Consider the following 24,670-nt stretch of genomic DNA (forward strand, 5'->3'; position numbering starts at 1 on the left):
CCGTACGTCAAAGCGGATCCAGCTATCGAGTTCGCTAAGCGATGCAACCAAAAAGGTTCCAGGTCAGCGGAATACCACTAGCACGAAAGTCGCAGTCACCAGTCCCATCAAGCTATGTTGCTGCGCATTATGTGCTGCACGGTTGTCTAGTGGATGGGGCTCGTGTTCACTAATCAATAGTCGTCCGTGTCCCGGTTTCTACCGAGAAGAGCCCGCACGTTGACCGGGCGCTTATACTTTGCGGGCTCTGTGGAGGCTGTGGAGGCTATGACATACCATGGCATGGATTGTGGAGAAATCAGCATGCCGTTTTTCCCGCACCGTGACAGTTTACGTAGTTGTGCCTAGGCCAAGGATCGGGACGGCTGCGCCCGTGATTGGTATATGCAATATGCCGGAAAGAGCAACAGATTCACAAACAATGCATAGAGAGGTAACATTGGCACAAAACTCTTTTGGAATGTTCAATGTACGGGGGTATCGAATTTGCTGATGCAGGAATGTAAAAACACAATGACTTTACCCACTTCATTCGCTGTAATCACCGAGTAGCGAAAAGAAGAAAGTGTGCTCATCCACCTCTTCCTCCTCTCATGTCATCTTTGGTTCAATATGACTTAACGAGACGCCATGCTGGCTCTTCTCGCCTCGAGAACCGCGTCCTCATGAGTGGGAGGTCCCTCGTAGTTCTTCTTTCCCCAGACAAAGTACCAGATAGTTGAGACAACAACGACGGCGGCGAGAACGACAGAGGCGTAGTTCATCGATGCTGGTGTGACGTCGCGGAAAGTAGGCATGCAGAAGAGAGGAGTGGCGAGAGCCGACCAGGCTGTTATGTTCGTTAGAAATTGGTTACCAAAAGAATCGGTCACAAAACTTACCAAGTGCAACAACGTTGCAGAAGGTACCGAGCATGCCAAGGTGGAACGCGCCGTCCTTGACTTGCTTACGACCAGTCATGAGCGAAACGAAGATGGGGGCAGCGTAACTCAGGGTCAGGCAAATGACACCGACACCGGAGAAAGCGTTGAAAGCAGCGGCAGCACCGAAGTAGATGAGACCGAGAGCGATTTGAACAACCATACTCAGCATCATGGCGTTGAGCGGAACATCGAGGTTCGTGTTGACAGTCCTCCACAGCTTGTAGCCGGGAATAGCACCGTCACGAGAGAAGGCCCAGGTAGCCCGGGAGGCAGCGGTGGTGCACCCGATACCACAGAGGAAACCGAGGACCAGCAGAGGAATGAGCAGACCAATGGCACCACCGGGGGAGCCTACCGCATCCCTGATGATAACAGGTGTCGGCTGGCCGGAAAGTAGTCCTGCAAGCATGGCTTGGTCGGGAAGTACGAAGACGAGAGGGATGAGGAAGACCAGGCCAGCAATGGTGTTCAAGGCGACGGTAGCGACCATGGCCTTGGGGACCTGGGTGGCAGGCTCACGAACCTCTTCGCACATACTGTACACTGTTAGCGTTTGGACAATCATCATTTGACATTACCGCATGTAGACACGTCAAATGTCGCGATGGAGTGTGTTGCTTGGGAGGGTCGCATAGGAAATGTCGCTTGGGAAGGTCGCTTGGGAAATTTGCATTGGGCAAAGAAAATCTGCTTCAAGTTGCTTGGGCAGAGTAGGGGAGGCTCACGAGATGATCATTCCAGTCGATGAAGTCGCGTAGGCTGCGTGTAATAGTCCGACCATGAAAGACCATCCTGGGACCCATCCGGAGTTGGAGGGATCGAATTCAGTGAAGACGTATTCAGCGCTGTGGCGTCCATTCTTCGCAATGGCAAGGACGCATACGATAATGGCAATCACACCAGCAAAGGTCCAGAAAATGGCAAAGGTCTAATCGTCTGTAAGTAACACATCCAGTAGTCGCTTGGGGGGTTTCTCACATCCAACCATGGTAGGTATTTGTTTCCAAAGGCAGACACAGCATTGCAAATGAGTGTGATGCCAAGGAAGATGAGGAAGACCTGATAAGCTGATCCTTCCATGATACCAACACCAGGTTCGCTTTCGTAGACATTGACGCATGCCACAAGGAAGAGCGCGGTAGCAAAGTTGACTGAGAGAGTAATGGTAATGTTGCCAACTACAAAACACCAACCACAGATCCACGAGGCGATTTTCCGATAGGCGGGCGGCGTGATCATGAAGGTCTGGTAGTAGACACCACCAGAGGTCGGGTAGACACTGGTGATCTCACCGAGAGATGCGGCGACAGCGAGAATGATAAGAGATACGGCGAGCCATCCCCAGATGATGTTGGTGGGACCTCCACCGACTACTGGGTAGTAGAGGGTTGTTGCCAAACCATAGGGAACCGAGGCCAAGACAAAGGACATGAAGGCGACCTGGAGAGTAGATCGTGACCGAACCAACTCGGCCTTGTAGCCCATGGCAGCTAGGAGGTTGTCGGCATCGGCGGGAACGACATCGTCTCCAGATCCAGAGTAGGTGTTGCCCAACTTGGTCTCCTTGTCAGACGCGCCGTTGCGGAGGACAGAGTGGTCGTGCTCAGCGGCGTACGCATCTGACTGCGTGCCATACCTGTAGTCGGACATGAGGGGCGTGTCGCTATCGTCCGTGGTTTGGGGTCCGGGGAGAGAAAGTGACTGTGATAATTGTCGCAAAGCAAAACTCTGAGAGAGGTCACTACGGCGGATCAGCGCAGGCTTTGAAGGGCTGCAGAGGGACGTCAGTCGGCGCATGGTCCAGGCCCGCTAACCACCTTGGAGGCAAGACGGCTCAGACTACCCACCCGAATTTCAGATGGCAACAGACGCCGAGCTTGGCAGACCAATTGCTGATGCTAGGTGACCGGATAGGGCTGTTTTACAGCGCCGAGAAAATCACCGATCGGGTGGGAACTATGGTCTAATGCATCCGCGTTCCGTCGCTTAGGTGTTGAGGTTTTTTCCAGAAGTGGGCCAGAAGCTGAGCCGCTGTCTGCCGACGAAAACCCGGTGAGGGAAGGGCCCTGAGCTGGTCCCTGAAGCATGTCGCAAGACACTGAGCCTCACTCGGGTGCGCAAAGTTTGCAGGGCAATCGCTGGTGAACGCGTGGGGGGAGGGTGAGGTTGGGCGTGACTTTGACAATTGCAGGTTTGCGCAGCCAATGGGAGTCGCCGAGGGCGTTTGGCGTGCGTCGCGGGCGTCCACCTCGGCTTTGGAGCCGTATTCGTGGATACGGTCCGGGGCAATGGTCGCGTGTGCATTAACGCGCTGGGCAGGTTTGCGGAGTGTATAGATAGGGGAGAGATGGAGACGGAGATATCAACATGGAAGGGTGGAGTCGTGTTTGCTGCTACCAAGAGCTGTTCCTTTGCTCCTTCCCTTTGTCTGTGCCTTCCTTCCGGTGGGAAAACGCGCCCTAGGATGTCGAATGCGGTAATAGTGGTGCCAGGCTTGTCGTCTAGAGGCGTCTCTTAGTGATATATAAAATGGAAATGCGTCATGTTCGACAGCCTTGCATCGGAAGCTGTGTAACGTTGCCGCCATGCATCACGAGATTGTCGCTCTCGAAGAGCATCAGCAGCCCCTCCCACTTGACGGCTTCAGCTTCCCCGCCACCATTACGCACAACCTGACAGCCTACGCGACGACGTCGACGCGCGAAGAGCTCCACTCGCGCATCCGCAATGCCACGATAGTCATCACGACCACTATCAAGCTAGATGCCGAAACATTGCGCCCCAGTGTTACTCCAAACCTCCGCTACATTGCCATTTCTGCGACGGGAACAGACCCTGTGGACCTCGACGCCTGCCGGGCCCGCAATATTCGTGTTACGAACTGCCCTGGGGCCAATATCGACGCTGTTTCGGAACATGCCATAAGCCTGTACTTCGCCGCCAGACGACGAACCGTGTTCCTAGACCGCGTTACTCGTGCGCAGCCTAGCGAATGGAAGACCAAGGGTAGTGTCAATCAGCACATGCGCCTGCCGGATGGCATGCCTCCGATGACCTGCAAAGATGAGGTTATGGGTGTTATCGGCTATGGGGGCATAGGTAGGTCTCCATGCCCTAATTGGGATGCGAGATCCTGAGCTGACGACGAGGAACGATAGGGAAGCGAGTAGCTGCGCTCGGGCAAGCATTGGGCATGCGCGTGCTTATCGCCAGTCGCAAGACACCGGCGACGCCTCCCCTTGACGGCGGACTACCACTGCCAGCCCTAGATGCTTCAGACGACCGCATACCCTTTGATGATGTGCTCCGTAACTCCACCGTCCTTGTCCTATCCCTGCCGCGGAACCCCGAGACGCTCAATCTCATCTCCACCGCAGAGCTCCAGAAGATGCATCCATACACCGTCTTGATCAATATCGCGAGAGGCGGCATAGTGCACGAGGCAGCCGTTGTGCAAGCCTTGAAGGAACGGCGCATAGCGGGTTATGCTACAGACGTGTATCAGGTGGAACCTGTTGGTGGACCTGAGGATTCACCACTGCTGGAGGAAGACATAAAAGATCTCAACATCACCTTGAGTCCTCACTTGGCGTGGTTCTCGACAAGGTCAATCAAGAACCTTGGTGAAATTCTGAAAGAGACCATCGAGGGATATGTGAGCGGCAACGACATCAACGTCATTCTCTGACAGCATGACCCATAACGTACACAGTAGAGGCGCCCACACTATACTTTTGTCGCTGACCTCGGAGCAATTCCAACACATAGATGTCTTGCGGCACCGACAGCCACCGACGAGTCTAGCAACTTTCTGCGTCACGCCACGGGATTGTGTTTGACTATGCTCCTTACGAAGCATGGACTCTATTAGAATTCAATCATTATGCTCTGTGGTCTCACCCTTGGATCACCCTACGAATACCACAAAAGTAACCTATGATTCCGAGTCTATGTGTACTTTGGTATTCTTTGGTGACTTGAACACGACAAGATAGACGAAGGACACATGCGGCGTCGTGGTTGTATGTTCTGAGCAGTCCTGAAATGTACAAAAGTGAACCGGATACGACGCGAAATCATCCGGTTTGGACTTTTCACTCTTCACTTTCATCTTACGACATGTATCTTCACCGCGCGTAGTTGTCTCAGGGTTCTTCCCCACGCGATCCATGGATGCCTGCTGTGGGACTTCGCTACCATTGATTGCACTGCGAAACGCCCATTCAGAGTATGCAGTCGTCTTCAGACCCTCAACAGAAAGACGTTCAGAGCCTGGTACTAGCTTCTGTCGTCACGTCCAATTCGGCTGCAGGTGGATTTTGTCAGGCCTTGGCGCCGTGGCCGTGCCCTACGTACGAGAACAGTCTACTTCACGCCTTTTCTTACCCTCTGCCGGGCTGCTACAAGTGTGATTGGTATCTTGGTATTTTAAACAGTTTACTCTATGCTAACGGCATGGTAGTTGATCGCGCAAAATGGCGTCGCCAGACGGACTTTCTGCTACCAAGCCTTCCGGTATTTTCTACACATGCCAGAACGACCTTCGAAGTTCACATTTCCTGTTTCCCAAGGTTGGTGAAGAAAGCGCCAAAGCTTTTCAACTATACCTTCAGGATTGGGGCATGAAGCTCCCTACCCTCCACCAAGGGTATGAGCAACTACTTAACCTACAAGCGCTGTTCTGGCGGAAAGTTACCGGTATCGACGAGATGGATTATCAATCCTCGAAGCCTCCAAATGCCAACCAGACATACCGTTGGACAGATGACCAGGATTTGGCTGAGCATAGGGACTATGTTCTACATGCGCTCGAAGGTAGAGGCTCTGGCAAAGTGTATCAAACCAAAGGTGATCTCGTATTCATCGTTAGAGATGATTCGAAGAAAGGTTGCGACAATCTTTCCTGCCCAGAAGTAGGAGAAGACACACTTGAAAGAACCAAGAGGGGCCCTCTTTCCATCACACTTGAACCACTCCTTGATTGGGGAACCGTCACGCCGGCTTCTGACATGTACGTGGCTTCTGGTAAAATCATCGCTTTTCGCCGTAATGGACCGAGAATGAATGATCCTTTGTGGACTCAACAGGTCAAAAAGTTGGTACCTAAGCAGACACGCACATACTGTTTGGACTGCCTGGGAGAGCTTGTGAATCGACGGGCAGAGGCGCAGTCTACCACCAACCGGTCCGCGGGTCAGTCACAACAAGGTAGATATCACCATGTTCCTACCCGACCTATTCAGCATCCAACTTCTAGGAGCGAACTTTACGATATGAGGGAGGCGGGCGGGCTTGACGATGCTTCGAGCTGTGAAGGCCTGGTTCCCTCGACTGCTGGCTCGCTACAGCTCGATGGCGTGACTGAACAAACTCCCTACACAGAGTCCCATAACTATGCACCCGCCAAGATGAATGACCGCGAGAGCTCTTGGGCGGTTGAGCACAAGACGGGCTTCGTTAAGCATACAATGAGCGGCAAAGGATTATCCCGTTCACAGCGCCTTCCAGGTACCTACTCTCCACCAGTCGCTCATAGCAGAGTTGACAGCGTCCACTCCCATTCATCGACTGACAGCTCTTCTTATTACACTCTCCCTTGCCACAACTCTCAACTGTTGACTCCTGGATCATCAGGAAACTCCGCTTTCGTTTATCGAGACCCTACATCCGTACAGCAAAACGAATACGAAAAGCTGGGCAGCGCAATCCTCCTAGAGAACAGTGTACCTGATTTTGGGAGTGGTCATCGCGAATTTGGCCGTGACGTTGAAACTAACCTTGTCTGTCGTTTCTTCACCAATCACCGAGTAAGACGCGAAAATATGACCAAAACCGAGGACACCAATATCTGCAACATCTTTACAGTAGTGAATCCACGCGGTCCTCTAACACTCAAACGCTCGGTCAAGACCAGCAACATAAATTACGAAGAGCTGAATCTGAGTGATGATGCGTCTAACGCTGCAAAGGAAGACGCCGATCCAGACACACCGGATGGAGAATATACACCTATCAAGAACAAGGGAAAAGCCAGGTCAAAGTTTGTATCGCCGAGTAAGAAGAGAAAAAGACCAAGCCCGCCGTCAAAGCCCACGGTGAAAGCACAACAATTCCACGCACCCGTCTACCGCAAGCACGACCCAACCACCGACGACTCACCACCCTTTGGTGTCACTCAAGCAGCCTTCGAGACATACAACAAACACTTACCCGTAAAGAGCGACTTAATCTGCTCCTGCCACAAGCCCGCGCGTACGAACGACGTTCCGATCACGCAATGCGTGAACAAGGGTTGCAAAGTACGCTGGTACCATAAAGATTGCCTGAGCACACGTGGCAAGTTACAAGCTAGACATGGAACCTATCTCTGTGAGCAATGTCAGAATGAAAAGTACTATGCGGAACTATCTCGAACCAATGGGTGGTCTGGAAAAAGATTGGTGCAAAATGAGGTTGCGATGCCTTTTACTGGGCACGAGATGGCAGGAATACTTGGTAACACGGGTAACTTCCAGGCTGCCGCGAATCCGTATGGTCTTGCCATGTCAGCTACAAGTAACGCGCTCTCCCCTTTTGCTCAACCGTTCCTTCCGGGCATTACGGCTGCAACAGATGCTGCGGTTTCGAGTCGTCTGGCAGTGGGCTCCGAGCCTTCTCTTGGTTTGGAGATGTCGCGCCCCTACTTCGTTACGGAGGCTTACACTAGGGCGGGCGAGCACCAGCATGTTGCCGATGAAGCGTGGGAGAATGCGCAGATGTGTGCGCCCTACTCTGATGAGTGAGATGAGGAGATGTCTGAGGGCGATGAGGAAGGCGAGAATGTTACTGAGTTGTGATAAGATTCTGCATGACCTTCATGGTATAACGCGAAACAAACGATTTGGAACTAGGTTATTCCAAGACCAATGTGTATTGCCTCATAAGTGCTTCGTACAAGTTGAATAGAGAAACCAATAGACTGTTCTGCTCTGTATTTTTGATATCCATCCCGGTGTAGGAAGGGTTTAGTCCGCCCTTCCGATCGTCGATAGCAGTACCGCGATGAATAAAGACTGTATAATAGCTGAGAAACGCCGTCAGAATCACATTCGGAAAACGAGAATTCGAAGCTGCCCAGGGCCGCAAGCTCACAGAGAACATATATTCTGCCTGGCGAAGTGAAGAAGCTTAGTGCGCGCGCACGAAAAGCGGTCGAACTATTCAGTTACGTCATCCGTACTGCAACAACCACCCATGCCATACCTCGGGCTGCAATCGGCTGTACCCGCTTTAGCTGCAGGGTCTCGGGGTATGCGGAGTGACATGTATATCCGTAGTTAGACGTATAGTTTGAGCTAATGTCCTCTGTTCAACTTGATCCATCTTTGTCGGGTATCTAACCATCCAATTATTGCAATCCAAACTCAAGAAAAGTAATACGATTCGCTTGCTCAACTGAGAATTATGACTAGCTCACAGAAACGAGTTGGACTCGTCGGTCTCTCGGCCAAAGGGTAAGTATGCATTTGAAACTGCATCATACGATAGCTCAATTGACGTCAACGTTCAGATCATGGGCGTCCAGCTCTCATCTTCCTCACCTCCAGCGCACTTCTTACTATACTATTACTGCTCTCCAAAATAGCTCTCTTGACTCAGCCAAAGCATCAGCCAAACAGTACTCTCTAAACTCAGTTTCCACCCACGACTCCCCCGATTCTATTGCTCAGGACCCCAATGTAGACATCGTAGCCGTCAGCGTCAATGTACCCCTACACTACGCGCTCATCCGTCCCGCTCTCGAGGCAGGGAAAGACGTTTTCTCTGAATGGCCCTTGGCGCGGAATTTGAAAGAAGCAGAGGAATTGACTGCTTTGGCTCAGGCAAAGGGCGTGAGAACGATGGTGGGCTTGCAAGCCCGTCAAAACCCTTCGATTCTCAAAGCAAAGGAAATCGTTGAGTCAGGAAAACTAGGGAAAATCTTGGGGACGACGATGTTCGGTCATGTAAGAATATCGTCAATCACATCCTTCAGATTTGAATGACAGAAGAGGGATGCATTGGCATTAGTAAACTTGCTGACGAACAACAGGGCATGATATTCGGCGGCACAATTTTTCCCTCCCATCTATACATGCTTCCAGTCGAAGCAGGCGCAAATGTCCTCACCATTCCCTTTGGTCACGCTGTCGACGCGCTCTGCTACGTGTTTTCTAGCGAACTCCGCTCAATCTCCGCCGTGCTATCGAACCGCTACCCAGAACTTGAGTTGATCGATGAGAAGACCTACCAGCCCAAGGGTGAAAAGAAAAGTAAAACTTCCCACGACTTTATTTCCATGACTGCAGAACTTGTCAACGGAGGCGGCAACGTGGATGTCAATTACGCTCCGGGTTTGTCGCGCAGTGGACGAGATTTCTACTGGGAGATTATCGGATCCGAGGGTACACTTGTCTTAGAAGGACCGAAGATGGGTGGACATGTGCAGATGTTCCAGCCTACTGTCAAGATCGCACTGGGTCAGGAAGAACTCAGAGAAGTTGAAGTGGAGAAGGCTGAGGATACGTCGTTTAATGTGGGGAGGGCCTGGGATGCGTGGGCTGGGGAAGGTGTAGGCAGTGTTACGACCTGGGAGGATGCTGTTATTAGGCATAAGATGATTGAGGCGATCTACAGAAGTGCGGAAAAGGGTACCAAGGAGGATTATGCGTAGGCTATCATAAGTCACTCTGGTTCAGAGGATATAAAGCGGTTCAGAAACGTTGGTAGCTCTCGGAAGACAGGACAAATGGATAGAGTTTAGCGTGGAAATCTTCGGCTGTGGCGTCTCATGGCAAAACATCTACATCATACCTTCCCGTCCATCACAAATCTGACTGTTACAACCCATCACAATTGTAAGAACAGCCTCGAATATACATCGGTCTTGTTCTCCAGCATCACGCACCCAATTATAGAATCTCCCGCTCTGACAAGAAGATCATAATGCCCGCCAAGCCGACGCTAACTCGCATCCGCTTTTTCTTACGTTATAGTTAGCAACGCCGCCTAGCAACCTCAAGCTGTTAGTCAAGTCCCTTATGAACCGTGATGTCAGAGGTTCAGGTTTTGTTTGCACCTCATGGTGACCGCCGAGCGAAGATGGGGCGAGCTTCTGTCGGCTCCATCTCCACTCGACCACCCCAGCTACTACCTGCGACGAACTCTAGGCTTGATGCTTGTCAGAAGCTTGTCTCCCAAGAAGCCTTGCACTTAGAGGTTATTGTTCCCCGGTGTACTGTGACAGCAAGGTCGGTTTCATCGTATTCGACGTGTACCCTGCGAATAGCTGCGTTGTCCCGTCTTCTGGCCATACGACTCGCACTCAAACTACGACAGAGAAACGTTGCAACCAGAGCGAAGAGTGTCAAGGCGTGTGTAAGCAATTGGGTGACTGATGCTTAGTCGCCATCTTTACATCCGTCGATACAGCTTATAAGCCAGACCGGCAACGCTAGCTCCGTCTTCGTCTTGGCTTATCGTCCGTGGCCATGGCTTCCCCAACATCAACTTCGGCGTCTTCGACAAGTCTGAGCTCGCAAGCTGTCGATGAGAAACGCGATCGGCCATTGAGTCCAGATATTTCAGGAACACATCCTTCACAGCCAGATTCGAAGTCTAGTCCTACGTTCATATCTTGGGCCTCATCGACCGACTCTTCAAATCCTTTCAACTTCTCTTCCTCGAAAAAATGGCGCACGACGCTTCTAGCCTGTACCATGACATTCGTCGTACAAGTCTCAGGAACAATGCTTACATCCGCCGCCGAGCAAATCAACACCAGCTTCAATATCAGCGACAAGGCATTCCCACACTCCTACTGGCCAGTGTTGAGTTGGAACCTGGGAGGCGCCGCAGCACCGTAAGTGTCTCTGTACGAACTGCATGTGAGATACATACTAACTTTGTACGCTTACATTTAGACTCTTGGGACTGCCTTTGATGGAGAACTTTGGAGTACGATGGAGTTATCTGGTCATCTACGCAGTTCTGATCATCTTCATCATTCCACAAGCGTTAGCCAAAAACTTTGCGACAATCATTGTAACGAGGATCATTACGGGTTCTTGCTCGGGTGTGCTTGCCAATATAACGTCGGGCATTGTGAGTGATATATGGAAAGACGGAAGAGCGAAGAGTTTCGGTACCTCACTTTACATTTTCGCCCTGCTTGCGGGTCTTAATATGGGGCCTGTTTTTGGGAGTTTGGTAGTGCAGTATACGACCTGGCGATGGTGAGTCATGCTTTGGCTACTGCCTTCTCTACTTTGACTAACCTAAATGTAGGATCTTCCTAAGCCAGATCATCTTCTATAGCGCCCTTATACCGGTGCTGTTCTTCCTCCTCCCCGAGGTTCGACCCGATGTCATCCTCACTCGGCGTGCACGTCGTATTCGCGCAGAGACTGGAAAAGAGGTGTATGCACAGGCGGAGAAAGAGCATACAAATTTTGGTGAGATCCTTAGGGAGACGCTTGTCAGACCCACACGCATGCTCTGTACCGAAGGCGTAGTTCTGTCTTTTGGAATGTGGAGCGCTTTCTGCATCGGCACAGCGTTCATGTTCACACAGTCGATCGTGCAAGTCTTCTCGGAGTTGTACGGCTGGTCTTTCTTCGGCACGGGTCTTGTGCAGTCCGCAGTCGTGATTGGGGAGCTTATCGGCCTTGTCGCATCCCTAGTTCAAGATCGAATCTACTTCGCATCCGCGAAACGCAACACGGATACACCAGGAAAACCGATTCCTGAAGCACGACTCTATCTCAGTATTCCAGCTTCGTTTATTGGTCTAAGTGGCGGACTGTTCTACTTCGCGTGGACGTCCTACGCTTCTATACCATGGATTGTACCTAGTATATCGCTTGCCTTTGTTGGTTTTGGCATGTTCTGCAGCACGGCTGGAGTGACGACGTATGTGGTTGATGCGTACGCAAAGTACGCTGCTAGTGCCATTGCAGGCATTGCATTCCTTGAGAACTTCATGGCAGCGTTCTTACCACTTGCAACCCAGAGTATGTACCGTACGTTGGGCTTCCAATGGGCGAGTAGTTTGTTGGGCTTCATCGCATTAGCACTGAGTTTCATTCCTTTGATATTGTTGAGATTTGGGAAAAGCATACGTGGAAAGAGCCCATTCATGAGTGAAGCGGGGTACGAAGATTGAGTGTTAAGATCGTTTGATGATTGTTAAATATCAAGACAAAGAAGAGAAAACGTATCTTGCTTGTGGACAGCCCTGGCGTGTTGTGAACAAGAACCCATGTGTAACGCATCATTCGGGCGTCGGCAGGTGTGCCATTCTTCATTTCATCGCCGGAGCCAGCGCAATTGCAGAGAACCTCAGGTCGCCACCTTTCTCAGACTCGATCCTCATCAGACGTCCAATGCCCTTCTCCAGCGCCGCAGGACTAAGCACATCCTCATCCTCGTTGAGCACACCTCGGTCGAGTGGACCCATACGACCACCTTCGAGTTCCCACAAGTGGCCATCTTTTGCTTTGACAAACGCCACGAAATGCTGACCGAGATGATACTCCTCTATTGCTACAGGTGCTTCTGTGTCTCCAAGTTTTGCTGCGTCTGCGTGAGCCTTCTCAAATGCGTCAGAGTCTTCGAGCACTTTCGCCCGCTCCCAGATGGGTTTTGGTAGCGCATCATCGCGGATCTTAGCGAGGGTCGAGGATGGCTGGATGTGCTGTGCAGCTTCGCTGTTGAGGAGACAGTGCACCAAGCCTATGCTTCCGCAAGCGTTGCCTATAGTTTGCTTGAACCATATGACGGGTTCTGTGTCGCCCTTGCCCTCATACTCAGATTTGTCTCTATCTTCTACCGTTCGCGCCTCATCCCATGTAGGCGTCAGAGGTATGATAACGAGTAGTGCTATGGCTGGTCGCGGGATGAAAGCCAGCATGTCCGGATCAGTAAGTGAGTAGACATCGTAGAAAGAGAGCGCATTCGTGTCCAGACCGAGGTTTTGAGCCAAGGAGTTCATGACTTCCGGGTTGTTCTCAAGAACAGTAAACATCTTTTTTGGCGTCATGTTGGTGGTAGTTGCGACAATTGTAAATCACAGATGATCGAGACGAGTTGGCTTGTGTTTGATGGCAGGTCTGAGATTATCAATCTTAATGAACACGCTGGATACCAGGCAGCGATGAGACGCGTAACAACTAGCATCGTTGTCCATTGGTGTAGGCAGCCACTGCAGGCACGCTGCAGGTAAGTCAAAGGGCGCGCAGGACAGACCTTTGCCGAAAGTGGAGAAGGCTCAGGCCCGCTCAGAGGGGAGGGGAATGAGACCCTGCGCTAACCCTGAGCTAAGTGCGGGGCATTCACTCCCGGCAGCAGCAGCATTCCATCAAGCTCCAGATGATACAACGTCGTCTCGTATGCTGATGTATTGAGACCCATCTTATACATGTATGCCGTCTTGTTCTATTCGAAGGGTGCTTCCCTGCACGCATCTAACGTCGCGGACCTCCGAGCAATCTGAAAGCTTTGGTGGCTTCCGCCGGCTCTCCGCAGTAGTAAAGTCCAGCGCTTATACTTACGCCTTTTTACCCACCACACGTATCTATATAGCTGCAGTAGAGTCTCCAATATCAGACACTTGAATCCAAACTTTCCAAGTAAACAAGTAAAGAGGACAGCCAACCCCAAGCCTACCATTTTACGCTGCCGAACTGCCCAGCCCATTATGGACGACGAAGCCCGTCAAGCAATGGCAAGCATGAAGATGCCGCGCCGCCCCATAAACTTCGTTTCTGCGAAATCGGGGGAGATACTCAAACTAGGACACATCACTTGCAGAATCATGGAAGACGGATCACGAACAGACAACCGCATAGGCTCAGCAGAGTTCACGCTACCTCCGAACACGGCTGGCCCACCAGCACACTGGCACGAAATGCACGACGAGACATTCCTCGTCACACAGGGAATGGTGCGGGTACGTCTTGACCTACTCTTCCTGTCTTTTTTTCTTTAGATCAAAAGACTAACACTTGAGGTAGTTCCACGCCCCCGACGGCGCCCAACACGATGCCCACGTCGGAGATTATGTTACCGTACCTATCCGTGCACCTCATACTTTCTCAAATCCTACAAACGAAGAAGCCAAGTTCTTCAACACGTTCACGCCGGCGTTCTACATAGATTACTTCAAAATCCTGGCTGAGATAAGTAAGACAGATGACAAGATGAGCAAGGAGAAGAACATGGAGGTCATGAGCCGGTTTGCGACAATACCTGCGAAGGAAATGCTGGAGGAAAAGAAATAAGAAAGGGAGGGTCTCTCACTAGATCGATAAGAAGATGATATTAGGAATGGAATCGAGCGCATCTCATACGCAAAAAAGGCTGCCACAAACAAAAGATAGAAATAATAGTACAAGAGACAAGCCTGCTTTCCCACCAGACTTTTCGAGAACCGGCTCCGCGATATGTTTCAACTCCAAGGTCGGCTTGTCGATAAGTCGTCTTCAAATCACAGTTCCATCTTCCTCGTCATCTACTCTACAGATGCTGCACTCTTGATATAACTTTCCGCAAAACTCTCTAACAGTCATCTCGGCTCCCACGTCAGCACCCACAAGATGATCCTTCGCACAATACCACATCCATTGTCCCCCATACTTCTCATCCCTCTTCAGATAGTTCTCCCCAGGACTCCAAGTGTCCAAACTAAACGTAATCTGTGTGAGCTGCGGGCCTCGTGGTACCGTGTCCGAGAACTCCGTGCCCAGTAGCTTGAGCGACTGAGAAGCGTGGTACCAGATCCAGAGTGGATTCCAGAGGGGATCACCGAGGGCTTTGGCGTCGAGAGTGAAGGTTTGAACAGAGGACATGTGTTTGAGTTGTTCGCGCATGCGGCGGCCGAGGGTCCAGGATGAGGAAGTCATGGAGCGGGGGTCGGTGACGCCGAGCATGGAGGATGTGGTGACGAGTTTGAGAGAGCAGTTCTGAACTTTGGACAGTGTAGTGGGCGAAATCTCCCATACTGGAGTGTAGTTTGTTGGGGAAAATGGAGACGATGATGGAGAGGCGGTAGCTGGCCTGTACGTCTGTGGGGTGACGCTGAGGTGGAAGGTCTTGCGCTTGCAGATCATGTCCATGTATTCTCCATAGACTTGCTTGTTTGCTAGAAAGATGGTTTTACTCTCTTGCCGCGTTCCTGGAGACGTGGATGCAGACGACCAGCGTGCTGGTCTCATCCAATCCAACGTTGAGCGCTGGAGTTCGTTGTGCGCTGGTGGCGGGTATGCAGGATCATCGAGAAAGTGCTCATACACCATATCTCTAAGTTCTTGTGGTAACTCGAGGAATGGGAACGGCTTCTTGCTTTGGTATTGCATCTTACGGTACTTGCTAAGAGCGACAAGGGACAGTAGGGGGAGTAAAAGTGCTAGTAGGGTCACCCAGCCTTTGAGTTCCAAGCCAGCAAGAGCATATTCCGAAAGGCCTGCCTGCCATCGCGACAATGCGCTCGCCTTTGTCAACGTGGACGCCATGACGACGCTTGTAGTAACGTGTGGGGTACCGTTTGATCGGGTGTGCAATACGCGCTAGCGGAAACTGTCCAGGGAGAACAGCAGGCCAAGGGCGCTGTCCAACTTCCCTTGCACAACGAAAATACGTCGGCTTACGGGTACTGCGCGATACTGAAACAGTGGCCCTTCCTTCTCATACGAGGATGGCTAATTGCGGGGTGTGTAGATCGGTCAGATGAAGAGTCCGAAGGGTGCCGCGTTGTTCGCTCGTTCGTACAGTGGGATCGTGCGCGAATGCGTGATGCAAGGTCGCGCGATGAATCAATATGAGCCGATGTGTTTTGGTGCAAGTGGAAGGTGATGGAGGAATGCGCGAGTGAGGAATATGTAGTTGAGGGTAAGGTAACCAATATTGATGCCTTGCGAATACGACTTGAGGAGGCAACCTGAAACGGATCGCCTTACGCCGCAGCTGCTAACAACCTCTCAACACAGCCACATCGACATCCTCATCTACGGGTGCCACATCATCAGACATCTATCATGTCCGCACGCACGATGCATGTCCGTCTCAAATTATGAATTGCTGGTAGGAATGGAGATCACATATATGTCAGCACAACCCAGGCCGAGCTTTTGTATGAATGAGCTAATTCTCTTAGATTCGTCTGATGCCTAGTAAGATGCACTCCAAAGGCACATCGTATTCTACAGGATGGAACGCTGCAGTTCGGAGTCTCAGTAACTAGCTCTAGATTGTCTTCCAATACCCCTCTCGACGATGACCATATCCAGCGCAGGGCCGTATTTTGGTTCTATCTACCCTAAGCGAATTACAACTTCCCCGCTCTAGCCAATAACCATAGGAGAAGACACAGCTGATGCAGATCATTGGGACAGAATGAGAGAAAGAGATAGTCGAGTTGATTGGAGAGTAGAACTATGGCCAAAACGCGTCTACATGCAGGGTGAGGTGGCAGGCACCAGCACCAAGTACAAAATCTTAGCCACACCAGTGAATCCTGAATGAAGTATATACACGCATCCAAGAAATATCAATCGGTCTAATTTTGGCTTTGATATTTCGGAGTTTCGGGTCGCCCTCTTCCATATTCAGTCTTTGCAGCCTATCCTTTTGGTTTTGTAACGTCCTTTCATGACCAACAAATCGCACTGAATATGCTACTGCCTACATATTGTGTTAACGAATGTGACTGGTTGACCATCGTATACTGTTGCGGCCACCACGAATCGAGGTCATTTCATTACATCAGTCCCAGTAACCATCATCAAGAGAACCACGTTGTGTTAGATCTACGAAGTAACATGTTCATTTCTTAGACATTACACACTATCGACGTACTAGACATACCCCTGATTACCATTCGTCTTCGCTGCCACGGCATCATAACAAGCATTAGTATCCAAGCTGACCCCTAAGTGCACCAGACGAGAACTGTGCAGTGTGTGAATCAGTGAAGAAACCCTTGGGGTTCGCTACGATCTGCTTCACGTGAAAGCCGTCGGCCTGATCCTTTCCAGTTGCCATGTTGATAACGCCAACTTTGAAGGGTCCCTTCAAGCAGCCAACGGAGGTGCGGCGCTCATCTGGACCGGAGGGGTTCGGGAAGGCCTGCATGATCGTATGTTAGTAGTTGTCTTAATTATTGTGGTGCATGCGAGGAACTCGAAGATAGGGGAGAGAAAGGGGGTAGACTTACGAGTCTCGGTGGGCCAGCTTTGCCCTTGGCAGCCTCGTGAATGTGCGTCGCGGTAAGTGCAGGCGACGCATACTCTCCAGTCACACCGCTCAGAGTGATGTTGTAGCAGATGGTGTTCTCAGCGATGTTGATGCCGTATTTGAAAAGACCCTTGGCACCGGGCTGACCGGGAGCAGGGGCGCCAGTGGTCGCGATGACCTGGTCCGGAGTCGCCTTAACGACATACTCTGCGTCGAAGTAGAAGAGCTTCTCGTTCTTCTTCCAGCTGTTGTCGTGTGAGTTCCATTTCGCGTCCCAATCCTTCTTGCAGTCGCTCTTGTAGTCGCTCTTGGTGCCTGAGGGAGCGGCAAAAGCAAGGGGGGTCGAGATGAGAGCAAGAAGGGCGGGAGTGGTGAAATGCATCGTGGGTGGTGTTTGAGTTTGAAGGGTTGTATGGTAGCTTTGCAGGTTTTGGATGGAGTGGAAGAGATGTGAGTTGCTGATGGTGAACACTTGAGGCCATTTCGTGCTGTGCTTTATACGTTTGCGGCTCTCCACTTCTCACTCAAAGCACAGCTTCATTTCCCCTTTGACATGGTCCGATGACATCGGTGGACGGCACAAAGTGCCCCTCACTCGGTGGTAAACTCTTGGAGATGCATGCTGGTGTCTTGGTGAAGTCCTGACGGTAGGTTTTGCCAAGCCAGCAGCATGTATTTGAGATAATCTCCGCCATGGCCGAGCTCGAAAAGGGTACGGAAAGCGTGACCAACAGTGTAGGTAGTGGTCTTGGTATTTTCGATTTGCTGACAACATGCCTAGACGAAAACAGTGAGGCCTGATGTGGAAGCAACCCGCTATGTGATTCCGACCAACGAGAGTGGAGGCGCATCGAAATCTAGTGTGCACGTCCAATGGTCGCAACGCTCAATCGTGCCGTAAAATCCACCGTCCACTGTCTTGGTAACGGAGTTTTCCATACTTTTGTAAGGCGAGCTTGCATCGATCAAGCCTGTGATCGCCCCCAAGATATCGCCTAGCTATCTTGGTGCGGGTAGAGCAAGATCCGTAGTCCTACCCCGGCTCTCAATCAGGCTTAATCTTTCACCAAGACTTCCTTTTCAAGCCATGATCCACATATCCGCGTGGCTGTGCACGACACAAAGGGACGCCGTGCCCAAGGCGCCATCATATACCGGTCTCGATGCGGGCCTAACTTAACTTGTCAGGCGCTATCGGTACCTCAGAACGTCGAAATAGATCGCGGGGTCTCGATTGATGTTCGCGTTACTGCCCGCAGCGGAAAAGTTTAGTGAACTTTCTTAGGTGTTCTTGGCTGCAGTGATGTGGGATTCCTGGAGGAATGCCGCTCATCTCCTGATCTGCTCAGGGCCATGCATCTGAGTCTGCTTACAATCGAAGTTCACGACGCTATTGAATGCGCTTCGTGGCCCGTTAGACTTTTGTTGTGATGTTGGGGATGGAGAAGGCCCGTTGGCTCCAAACAGCTGGAATGACATCACCAGTCGGGCACCTGCCAAGATCTTAGAACAGCGGCTTCTTCTCCGCCTTTTTCACCCTTTACCCTTCTTTCCGCGCGCTACCGAGCTGTTAACCCGGGGTTCGGAAGACTAGCGACAAGACTGCCCAGGCTGTTTATCATTTCAGTGCTTGCGCTGCTGAAAGTCAAAACACTTCGGCGAACAGATTCTGTGTATGTGTGTCGGTTGTGCGGTACACTTCAGGCTTGGGAGCCTTTTTTTGTTTGCGATGTTTTCTCGTTTTAGAGTGTCTTTTCGTCACGCATGATGCGGATTGCAGAAGCTCAGGCTTAGGGATGCTGGGCGAATAAGCCGAGTCATCCGGCCAAGCATCAAGCAATTCCTCAATCATGAAAAAAACCTTTGGAATATAATGCGATTCTGCTACGTGGACAGTTTTTTTGTCGATTCTTTACCCCTTCTACAACACTTCCAAATCCGCATGACTGACGAACCATGTTCCGTTGTTAGTATCAATTGTCAGATTGGTCTGCACAGTCTTTCCCCCTTTCAAGCTTCCACTCTCCACAACACCGCCCGCAACAGGTCTCTGTAATCTGTTTTCGCCACTCTTGACCGTGAAATTCGCAATAGGAATTTCCCAGCCATTCCTCGTTACGACAGTTGGCATACCGAAGAAGTTCGCTGTGAGTTCTTCGTGGGAGAAATGCAACTCAAAGTAACCACGGTAGTATAGGTCTTGCCACTGAAGTTCAGCGTTGGCAGACTGGATGATAGAAGAGTAGTTGTTGGCGGTCGCGAGAGTAATGTTGGCGCCGTAAGGGCAGGGAGACGTGACGGCTGAGCCAGCGAATTCGACACCAATGCTACCTGCGCCGGTCGCAGAGCTGTAGTTCTTTTCGTCGAGCCAGACGAGGTCGCTGACCCAGGATGCGTGGCTGTCGCCGGCAAGAAAGATGTTGTTGTTGATGTTGTTGCTGTACAAGTGGTTGAGAGTACGGTTCTTATTTGCTTGGTACCCATCCCATGCATCGTAGTTCAGGGGGTTTTCTTCTCCATACGCAGCGGATTGATTGACGCGCGAGAAGACAATCTGAGAGCCTACCATGCGCCATGTTGCGCCGCGTTCGGCAGACTCGGAAAGACTGCGGTAAAACCAGTTTTCTTGACGAGAGCCCATTAAGGAACGGCCCGCATCGTTAGAGATGTCGTGCACGTAGTCTGTGTTCCAGTAAAGATCAGTGATGGAACGGTCGTATTGACGGGTGTCAAGCATCATGAGATCGACAAGTTTTCCAATGGAGACTAAATATGGGTGTACGAAGTCAGTGCATGTCTCACGTCCAGTTCGTACAGGGACACTTACAAGAACGCCAGATGCGGAGATTGTCGTCCATGTCGACTTGGCGAATTGGCATCCATTCATAGTAGGCTCGAACCGCATTCATCTTGCGCTGGTCAACAGATACACCGCCGTCGCGGAGGAAGGAGTCTTCGGTATTGTTGAGTTCAGACATGCCGTCGCGGTAAGTGTTATCAGCAACCTCGTGATCGTCCCAAACAGGAATCCACGGAAACTGCTCGTGGCTAGCGAGCAGGTCAAGATCGGTTCGGTATGTAGCGAGCCTCCTTCGGTAGTCGTAAAGAGTGAAGATCTCGTGGTCCGGCTGAGGGATACGGTCGATTGAGTTGCCCCACCCGTAGTCTCCATTCTTGTACTCATAGATGTAGTCACCAAGATGAACAACATAATCGACAGAATCCTAGTCCTGAACTCAGCTCAACGTACGTAGCGTCATTGCCATTAGACTTACCTTGCGGGCAACATTTCCATAAGCGTTGAAGAAACCAAATGGATAGTTTGCGCAACTGTACACCGCAAGACTGACATCGGTGATATCGTCGTCGGCATTTGGCGTAGTCTTCGTGCGTCCAAGAGGACTCTTGTTCTCCGAACCACAGACATTGAACTGGTAGTAGTACGTGCTGTACGCCTTCAAGTTCTTGGCTTCGACCTTGACGGTAAAGTCTACGTCAGAGCTGGTGAAGACCTTTCCGGAGTCGACAACCGTGGAACCGTTCTTGTTGTCGTAAACCTTGTACTCGACGCACACTGGTGCTTTCGAGATTTTGACGTACTTTTCATTGTCATGGTCGAATAGAGGTGCGTACCCTGTGACCGTAAGGTTGGATTGCGAGTTATCGCTTTGAGGAGCGACACGGGTCCAGAGGATGACGCTGTTGGGGTATGGGTCACCTGAAGCGACACCGTGGGTAAAGCTCAGGCTAGAGGCGGCATAGCTGCTTGCTGGATCGTTCCTTTTGACCACCTTGTGAATGGAAACACCAAGAGCTGGGTCTGAATACGGGTGTAGGAAGTCAGTACACGTCCCACACGCACTTCATACAGGGACATTACTAACGGTGTTCTGAAGGCGAACGGTAGTTGAGGTTCTTCGACCAGCTAGCGCTGGCAATTGATGCCAATGGCAGCAAAGAAAGATATTGAAGCTTCATATTGACAAACGGCTGCTAAGTAGAGCGCCGATCGAACTTGCAAGCCCAAATCTACCGGCTCTCTAGGCCTTTTTGTAGCTTCAAGAATGTTGAGCCATTTTCGAGCTATCCGACTCGAAGTGAGCCATGCCCATGTATTCTCATGTTTTTACTGCGTCATGCCTGCAGGAGCTTCTGTTCCTGAATAGCGGCATCCCAATCACAGCTCGTGGAGCCAGCATGCTGTCATGCTTGTAGGGTAGGCACGGGATGGTGGGATTCGCGGTAGCGGGGCGAACATCGCAATGTAGGAAAGTTGAGGACGCAACCCAGTGGTCATTCGTCATCAGCAGAATTGCAGCTTTTCTGATTTGCTGTAGCAGCTGGGCTACAGTAGAGATGCAGTACGGCGCCGGTGCACATGCGTGAGTGCTCTGTGCTTATTGGTCAATATGGGCCGCAGTGGATAAGCTTGCCCTGTAGTAAGAAAAGCTTCCCAATATTTCGCGGGTCGACTTGGATAGATTGAGAAGGTGCATTTGTAGATCGAAAACGGTAAATAACAGTGTCTACCGAGGTATGATCAAGATAAGTCATGGTTGAGAGCGGAAGCGAGAGTGGCGTCGAAAGGTCGGAGTACGCAGCTCCGCATGTTATCTTACGCGACAGGCTGTCAAACCGCTCCGAAGCAACACCGCGAACAATTCCAGAATACTTCCACCTTGTGCAAACAAGCTTTACACGAACAGCTTGTATACCCAAAACCCCACGTACACGATTATCGCAAGTAACGGTCGACACCATACAGGCACTTGATCTCCCGCCTGCCACAGAACCCATGTTTCAATACTTGTCCGCGGAGCACCGGGCGTGAACAGCATAGCATTTTCTGCTCCCTCGGTGCGTCGCTGGGCCGCATGTGCATGCTTGAACATTTCCGTCTCATATTTCTCGACGTACCGGTCAAGAGCATCCACATGATCGACTCCTTCACCGGACGAAGTTGATGTGCTGTATGCTACGATATGCTTGGCGAGAACCATAGCATCGTTGAAAGCTGTGTTAACACCGATACCTGCAAACGGAGTCATGACATGCGCTGCGTCGCCTAAAAGCGTGACGCCTGGCCTGTGCGGCCAGGTGAATCCTACGGGAAGTTGGTAGAGATTCCTCCACACGATTCCCGTTGTCGCTTTTTCGATAGCGTCCAGAAGCTCCGGTCGCCAGTCGTGCAATGACTTCCTCAATACTGTTTTTGCTGATTCGATGTCGCTCTGGGCATCGAAACCGCATGTTTGAGTGAAGTCTTCTGGATGCTGGCCGTAGTAGGACACGTAGATTGACTCATCGGAGAGCTGCTGTATGGCTAGAGTTTTGCCGTCCGAGTATGCGAACACGCTGCCTCTGTTGACAAGTTTGTACACTTCTGGTGCTGTGTGCTCGGCATTGGGGATGAACATTGTCCAGCCACCTAGACCGGAGTAATGAGGCTTCTCCGACGTCAACAAATTGCGAGTCTTGCTGAATGCGCCGTCACAACCCACGATCAGGTCGAAACCATCCAACACATCTCCGTTCGCAAATATTAACCTTAGCCCCGTGCTGCACTCTTCAACACGCGACAGCTTGTATCCCCAACGAACGGTGTTAGGAGGTAGGCTCTCCATCAACATTTTCCTCAGATCCGTACGATCAATCTCCGGTGCATCACCTGAACCTCCTTTTACATCTTCCGTCTTCCGGCCACCTCTTCTCAACCACGTTGTAAGATGTTTATCGGTGATTAGCAAACTCTCGCCATCGTAGCGGGCGTACTTCTGGAACTCGTCCCACAGGCCTGCCGTCCTAATTGCAGCGAGGCCTGTATCGGCGCGCAAGTCCAAGGTACCACCTTGCGAACGGTAATTGATCGAGCTTTCGGCTTCGAAGATGATGGTCCTGCAGTCGCACTGGGTGAGCAGCAGCCGTGCGAGTATGCAGCCGCCGGGACCTGCACCGATAATCGCTATCTTAGGTGCCATCTCCTTGCCGCCTCGTTATGTGGGTCAGTGTTGTTTCAGTCAGTAAGGCCGATGATCAGGGTCGAAATACATTGTTCATACCCACCCGCTGCTTGGCTTGAGAGCTTGGTTAAGACTTGTTGAAGCTTATCCGTCAGGCCTCCAATGATGCAGCTGAGATGTGCCTAGGATCGGGCAATACGAACTGTGGTTGCCTTGTGTAACATGCAGCAGGAACGTCGGCCCTTCGGAGCGAGGCAGAAGAGCGAACCACGACTTCAATCGAGCGAGTTTCAAAATTCGTGATAGCAGGAGGAGCTGAAGTCCAAGTATGCATTGAAGTAAATATATGCAGCATGGAAAGTATGCGCAGAATAAAGGAGGAAATGTATGTACAAAGAAGTAGTCCCTCCACAACTACTTGATTTTCAGTCAAGCTCAGAGATGACGACGCATTTAGCTCTGGCTCAGGCTGTACTCAGTAACAGTGAGCTTCGCCTTGTTACCAGAGAAAGGCTCAGTTCCAGCACCGACACTAGTCAAGATCTGGCTGCTAGGCAGACCATGCTTGCTCGTGATTTCCTTGACGAATGTCATCAAGTCGCCATTAAAGTTGTTAACCTGCTTCTCTGCAACGAAGCTGAAGACATTCATCTGTCCGTTCTTTCCGTTGTATAATTTCCAGGTGTTGCCAGCAAGGTTGACGGTAGCAATGGGGCTTCCCGTAGCGGAAATGGGACCAGCACCACCAAGGGCACCAACCCAGATCATGATCTCGTACTCTGGGGAGCCGTCGACCTTTGAAGAGGTGAAGAGGTCGTAGGAGACGTTTGCGACAAGGTCATCGCCTGCGTAGGTCCACTTCCAGACAGAGGGGAGAGACTTGATGGAAGAGACTGCCTTCTGGGTGATCTTCGTGACGACGTTGGCGTAGGACTTGACGTGTCCAGGACTAGAAGCGAATTTTGTCAGTGTTGGAATTAACAGCAGAGTGAGAAAAGGACATACCCGCCAGTCCAGGACCACGATGTGTGCCACTTGAGGGACCTGCCGCTGAGGCCGTCAACGCCGGTGCATTGAGAACCAGAGGTGGCATCGGCTTGGCCCCAGAGGTTGTTGTAAACGGTGTAGTCACCAGTTACGGTGCTGTCCCATTGACCGCAGTAGTCCGCACGCTTCTGGATGGTGGCGGTAGGTACAGCGAGGGCAAGCGATGCCGTGCTGGCGATAAGGAGTGCGCTGAACTTCATATTGAAATGTGGTAGAAGAAGTAAGATGTAAGGAGTGTAGTGGTCGATATGGATTTAGATTCAATGGTGGATATTTAGGTAGGCTTCGATCAAGCTTAAGTACAACGCCAAACATACATACGAGCCAAGGAGATAAAAAGAGGAGAACGTGCCCACGGAGTATCTGTAATGGTAGTCTACCTCCGTTGTTTCGAAGGTATGTACATGTCAAGCGACTATTCCGAAAGGAGCCGTTACTCCTCTCCAGGGTGTCCCATGGTCAGGCCGCGTACTTGTCGATCACCCGAGTAAG

General features: G+C 51.1%; 12 protein-coding genes across 12 annotated transcripts; 5 read left to right on the forward strand and 7 right to left on the reverse strand.

Annotated features, from left to right (window-relative positions):
* Nucleotides 1-617: 617 nt before the first annotated feature.
* On the reverse strand, nucleotides 618-2,573 carry AA0111_g1519 (hypothetical protein; the record flags this gene model as incomplete). The annotated part of the gene is made up of 4 exons (XM_028647187.1): nucleotides 618-829; nucleotides 882-1,459; nucleotides 1,649-1,851; nucleotides 1,902-2,573. The coding sequence occupies 4 exons, from the start codon at nucleotides 2,571-2,573 to the stop codon at nucleotides 618-620; spliced, it is 1,665 nt and encodes a 554-aa protein (XP_028510485.1).
* A 935-nt stretch (nucleotides 2,574-3,508) lies between these two features.
* Nucleotides 3,509-4,611, forward strand: AA0111_g1520 (hypothetical protein; the record flags this gene model as incomplete). The annotated part of the gene is made up of 2 exons (XM_028647189.1): nucleotides 3,509-4,022; nucleotides 4,082-4,611. 2 exons carry the CDS (start codon nucleotides 3,509-3,511, stop codon nucleotides 4,609-4,611), a joined length of 1,044 nt encoding a protein of 347 aa, XP_028510793.1.
* Nucleotides 4,612-5,398: 787 nt separating this feature from the next.
* Nucleotides 5,399-7,705, forward strand: AA0111_g1521 (hypothetical protein; the record flags this gene model as incomplete). The annotated part of the gene is made up of 1 exon (XM_028647190.1): nucleotides 5,399-7,705. The coding sequence occupies one exon, from the start codon at nucleotides 5,399-5,401 to the stop codon at nucleotides 7,703-7,705; it is 2,307 nt and encodes a 768-aa protein (XP_028510794.1).
* A 661-nt stretch (nucleotides 7,706-8,366) lies between these two features.
* On the forward strand, nucleotides 8,367-9,615 carry AA0111_g1522 (hypothetical protein; the record flags this gene model as incomplete). The annotated part of the gene is made up of 3 exons (XM_028647191.1): nucleotides 8,367-8,416; nucleotides 8,473-8,908; nucleotides 8,995-9,615. The coding sequence occupies 3 exons, from the start codon at nucleotides 8,367-8,369 to the stop codon at nucleotides 9,613-9,615; spliced, it is 1,107 nt and encodes a 368-aa protein (XP_028510791.1).
* An 817-nt stretch (nucleotides 9,616-10,432) lies between these two features.
* On the forward strand, nucleotides 10,433-12,105 carry AA0111_g1523 (hypothetical protein; the record flags this gene model as incomplete). Its single annotated transcript, XM_028647192.1, has 3 exons — nucleotides 10,433-10,803; nucleotides 10,865-11,176; nucleotides 11,229-12,105. The coding sequence occupies 3 exons, from the start codon at nucleotides 10,433-10,435 to the stop codon at nucleotides 12,103-12,105; spliced, it is 1,560 nt and encodes a 519-aa protein (XP_028510792.1).
* A 138-nt stretch (nucleotides 12,106-12,243) lies between these two features.
* On the reverse strand, nucleotides 12,244-12,981 carry AA0111_g1524 (hypothetical protein; the record flags this gene model as incomplete). Its single annotated transcript, XM_028647193.1, has 1 exon — nucleotides 12,244-12,981. One exon carries the CDS (start codon nucleotides 12,979-12,981, stop codon nucleotides 12,244-12,246), a length of 738 nt encoding a protein of 245 aa, XP_028510789.1.
* A 657-nt stretch (nucleotides 12,982-13,638) lies between these two features.
* Nucleotides 13,639-14,221, forward strand: AA0111_g1525 (hypothetical protein; the record flags this gene model as incomplete). Its single annotated transcript, XM_028647194.1, has 2 exons — nucleotides 13,639-13,890; nucleotides 13,955-14,221. 2 exons carry the CDS (start codon nucleotides 13,639-13,641, stop codon nucleotides 14,219-14,221), a joined length of 519 nt encoding a protein of 172 aa, XP_028510790.1.
* Nucleotides 14,222-14,422: 201 nt separating this feature from the next.
* Nucleotides 14,423-15,451, reverse strand: AA0111_g1526 (hypothetical protein; the record flags this gene model as incomplete). Its single annotated transcript, XM_028647195.1, has 1 exon — nucleotides 14,423-15,451. One exon carries the CDS (start codon nucleotides 15,449-15,451, stop codon nucleotides 14,423-14,425), a length of 1,029 nt encoding a protein of 342 aa, XP_028510787.1.
* Nucleotides 15,452-16,847: 1,396 nt separating this feature from the next.
* Nucleotides 16,848-17,553, reverse strand: AA0111_g1527 (hypothetical protein; the record flags this gene model as incomplete). Its single annotated transcript, XM_028647196.1, has 2 exons — nucleotides 16,848-17,063; nucleotides 17,152-17,553. The coding sequence occupies 2 exons, from the start codon at nucleotides 17,551-17,553 to the stop codon at nucleotides 16,848-16,850; spliced, it is 618 nt and encodes a 205-aa protein (XP_028510788.1).
* A 1,539-nt stretch (nucleotides 17,554-19,092) lies between these two features.
* Nucleotides 19,093-21,149, reverse strand: AA0111_g1528 (hypothetical protein; the record flags this gene model as incomplete). Its single annotated transcript, XM_028647197.1, has 4 exons — nucleotides 19,093-19,937; nucleotides 19,999-20,395; nucleotides 20,447-20,991; nucleotides 21,056-21,149. 4 exons carry the CDS (start codon nucleotides 21,147-21,149, stop codon nucleotides 19,093-19,095), a joined length of 1,881 nt encoding a protein of 626 aa, XP_028510785.1.
* Nucleotides 21,150-21,865: 716 nt separating this feature from the next.
* AA0111_g1529 (hypothetical protein) lies at nucleotides 21,866-23,149 on the reverse strand (the record flags this gene model as incomplete). Its single annotated transcript, XM_028647198.1, has 1 exon — nucleotides 21,866-23,149. One exon carries the CDS (start codon nucleotides 23,147-23,149, stop codon nucleotides 21,866-21,868), a length of 1,284 nt encoding a protein of 427 aa, XP_028510786.1.
* A 435-nt stretch (nucleotides 23,150-23,584) lies between these two features.
* AA0111_g1530 (hypothetical protein) lies at nucleotides 23,585-24,378 on the reverse strand (the record flags this gene model as incomplete). Its single annotated transcript, XM_028647200.1, has 2 exons — nucleotides 23,585-24,080; nucleotides 24,137-24,378. The coding sequence occupies 2 exons, from the start codon at nucleotides 24,376-24,378 to the stop codon at nucleotides 23,585-23,587; spliced, it is 738 nt and encodes a 245-aa protein (XP_028510435.1).
* Between the last annotated feature and the right edge of the window lie 292 nt (nucleotides 24,379-24,670).

Source organism: Alternaria arborescens, assembly GCF_004154835.1.
Source record: "Alternaria arborescens strain FERA 675 chromosome Unknown contig_3, whole genome shotgun sequence".
In the NCBI taxonomy this organism is placed as follows: Eukaryota; Fungi; Ascomycota; class Dothideomycetes; order Pleosporales; family Pleosporaceae; genus Alternaria; species Alternaria arborescens.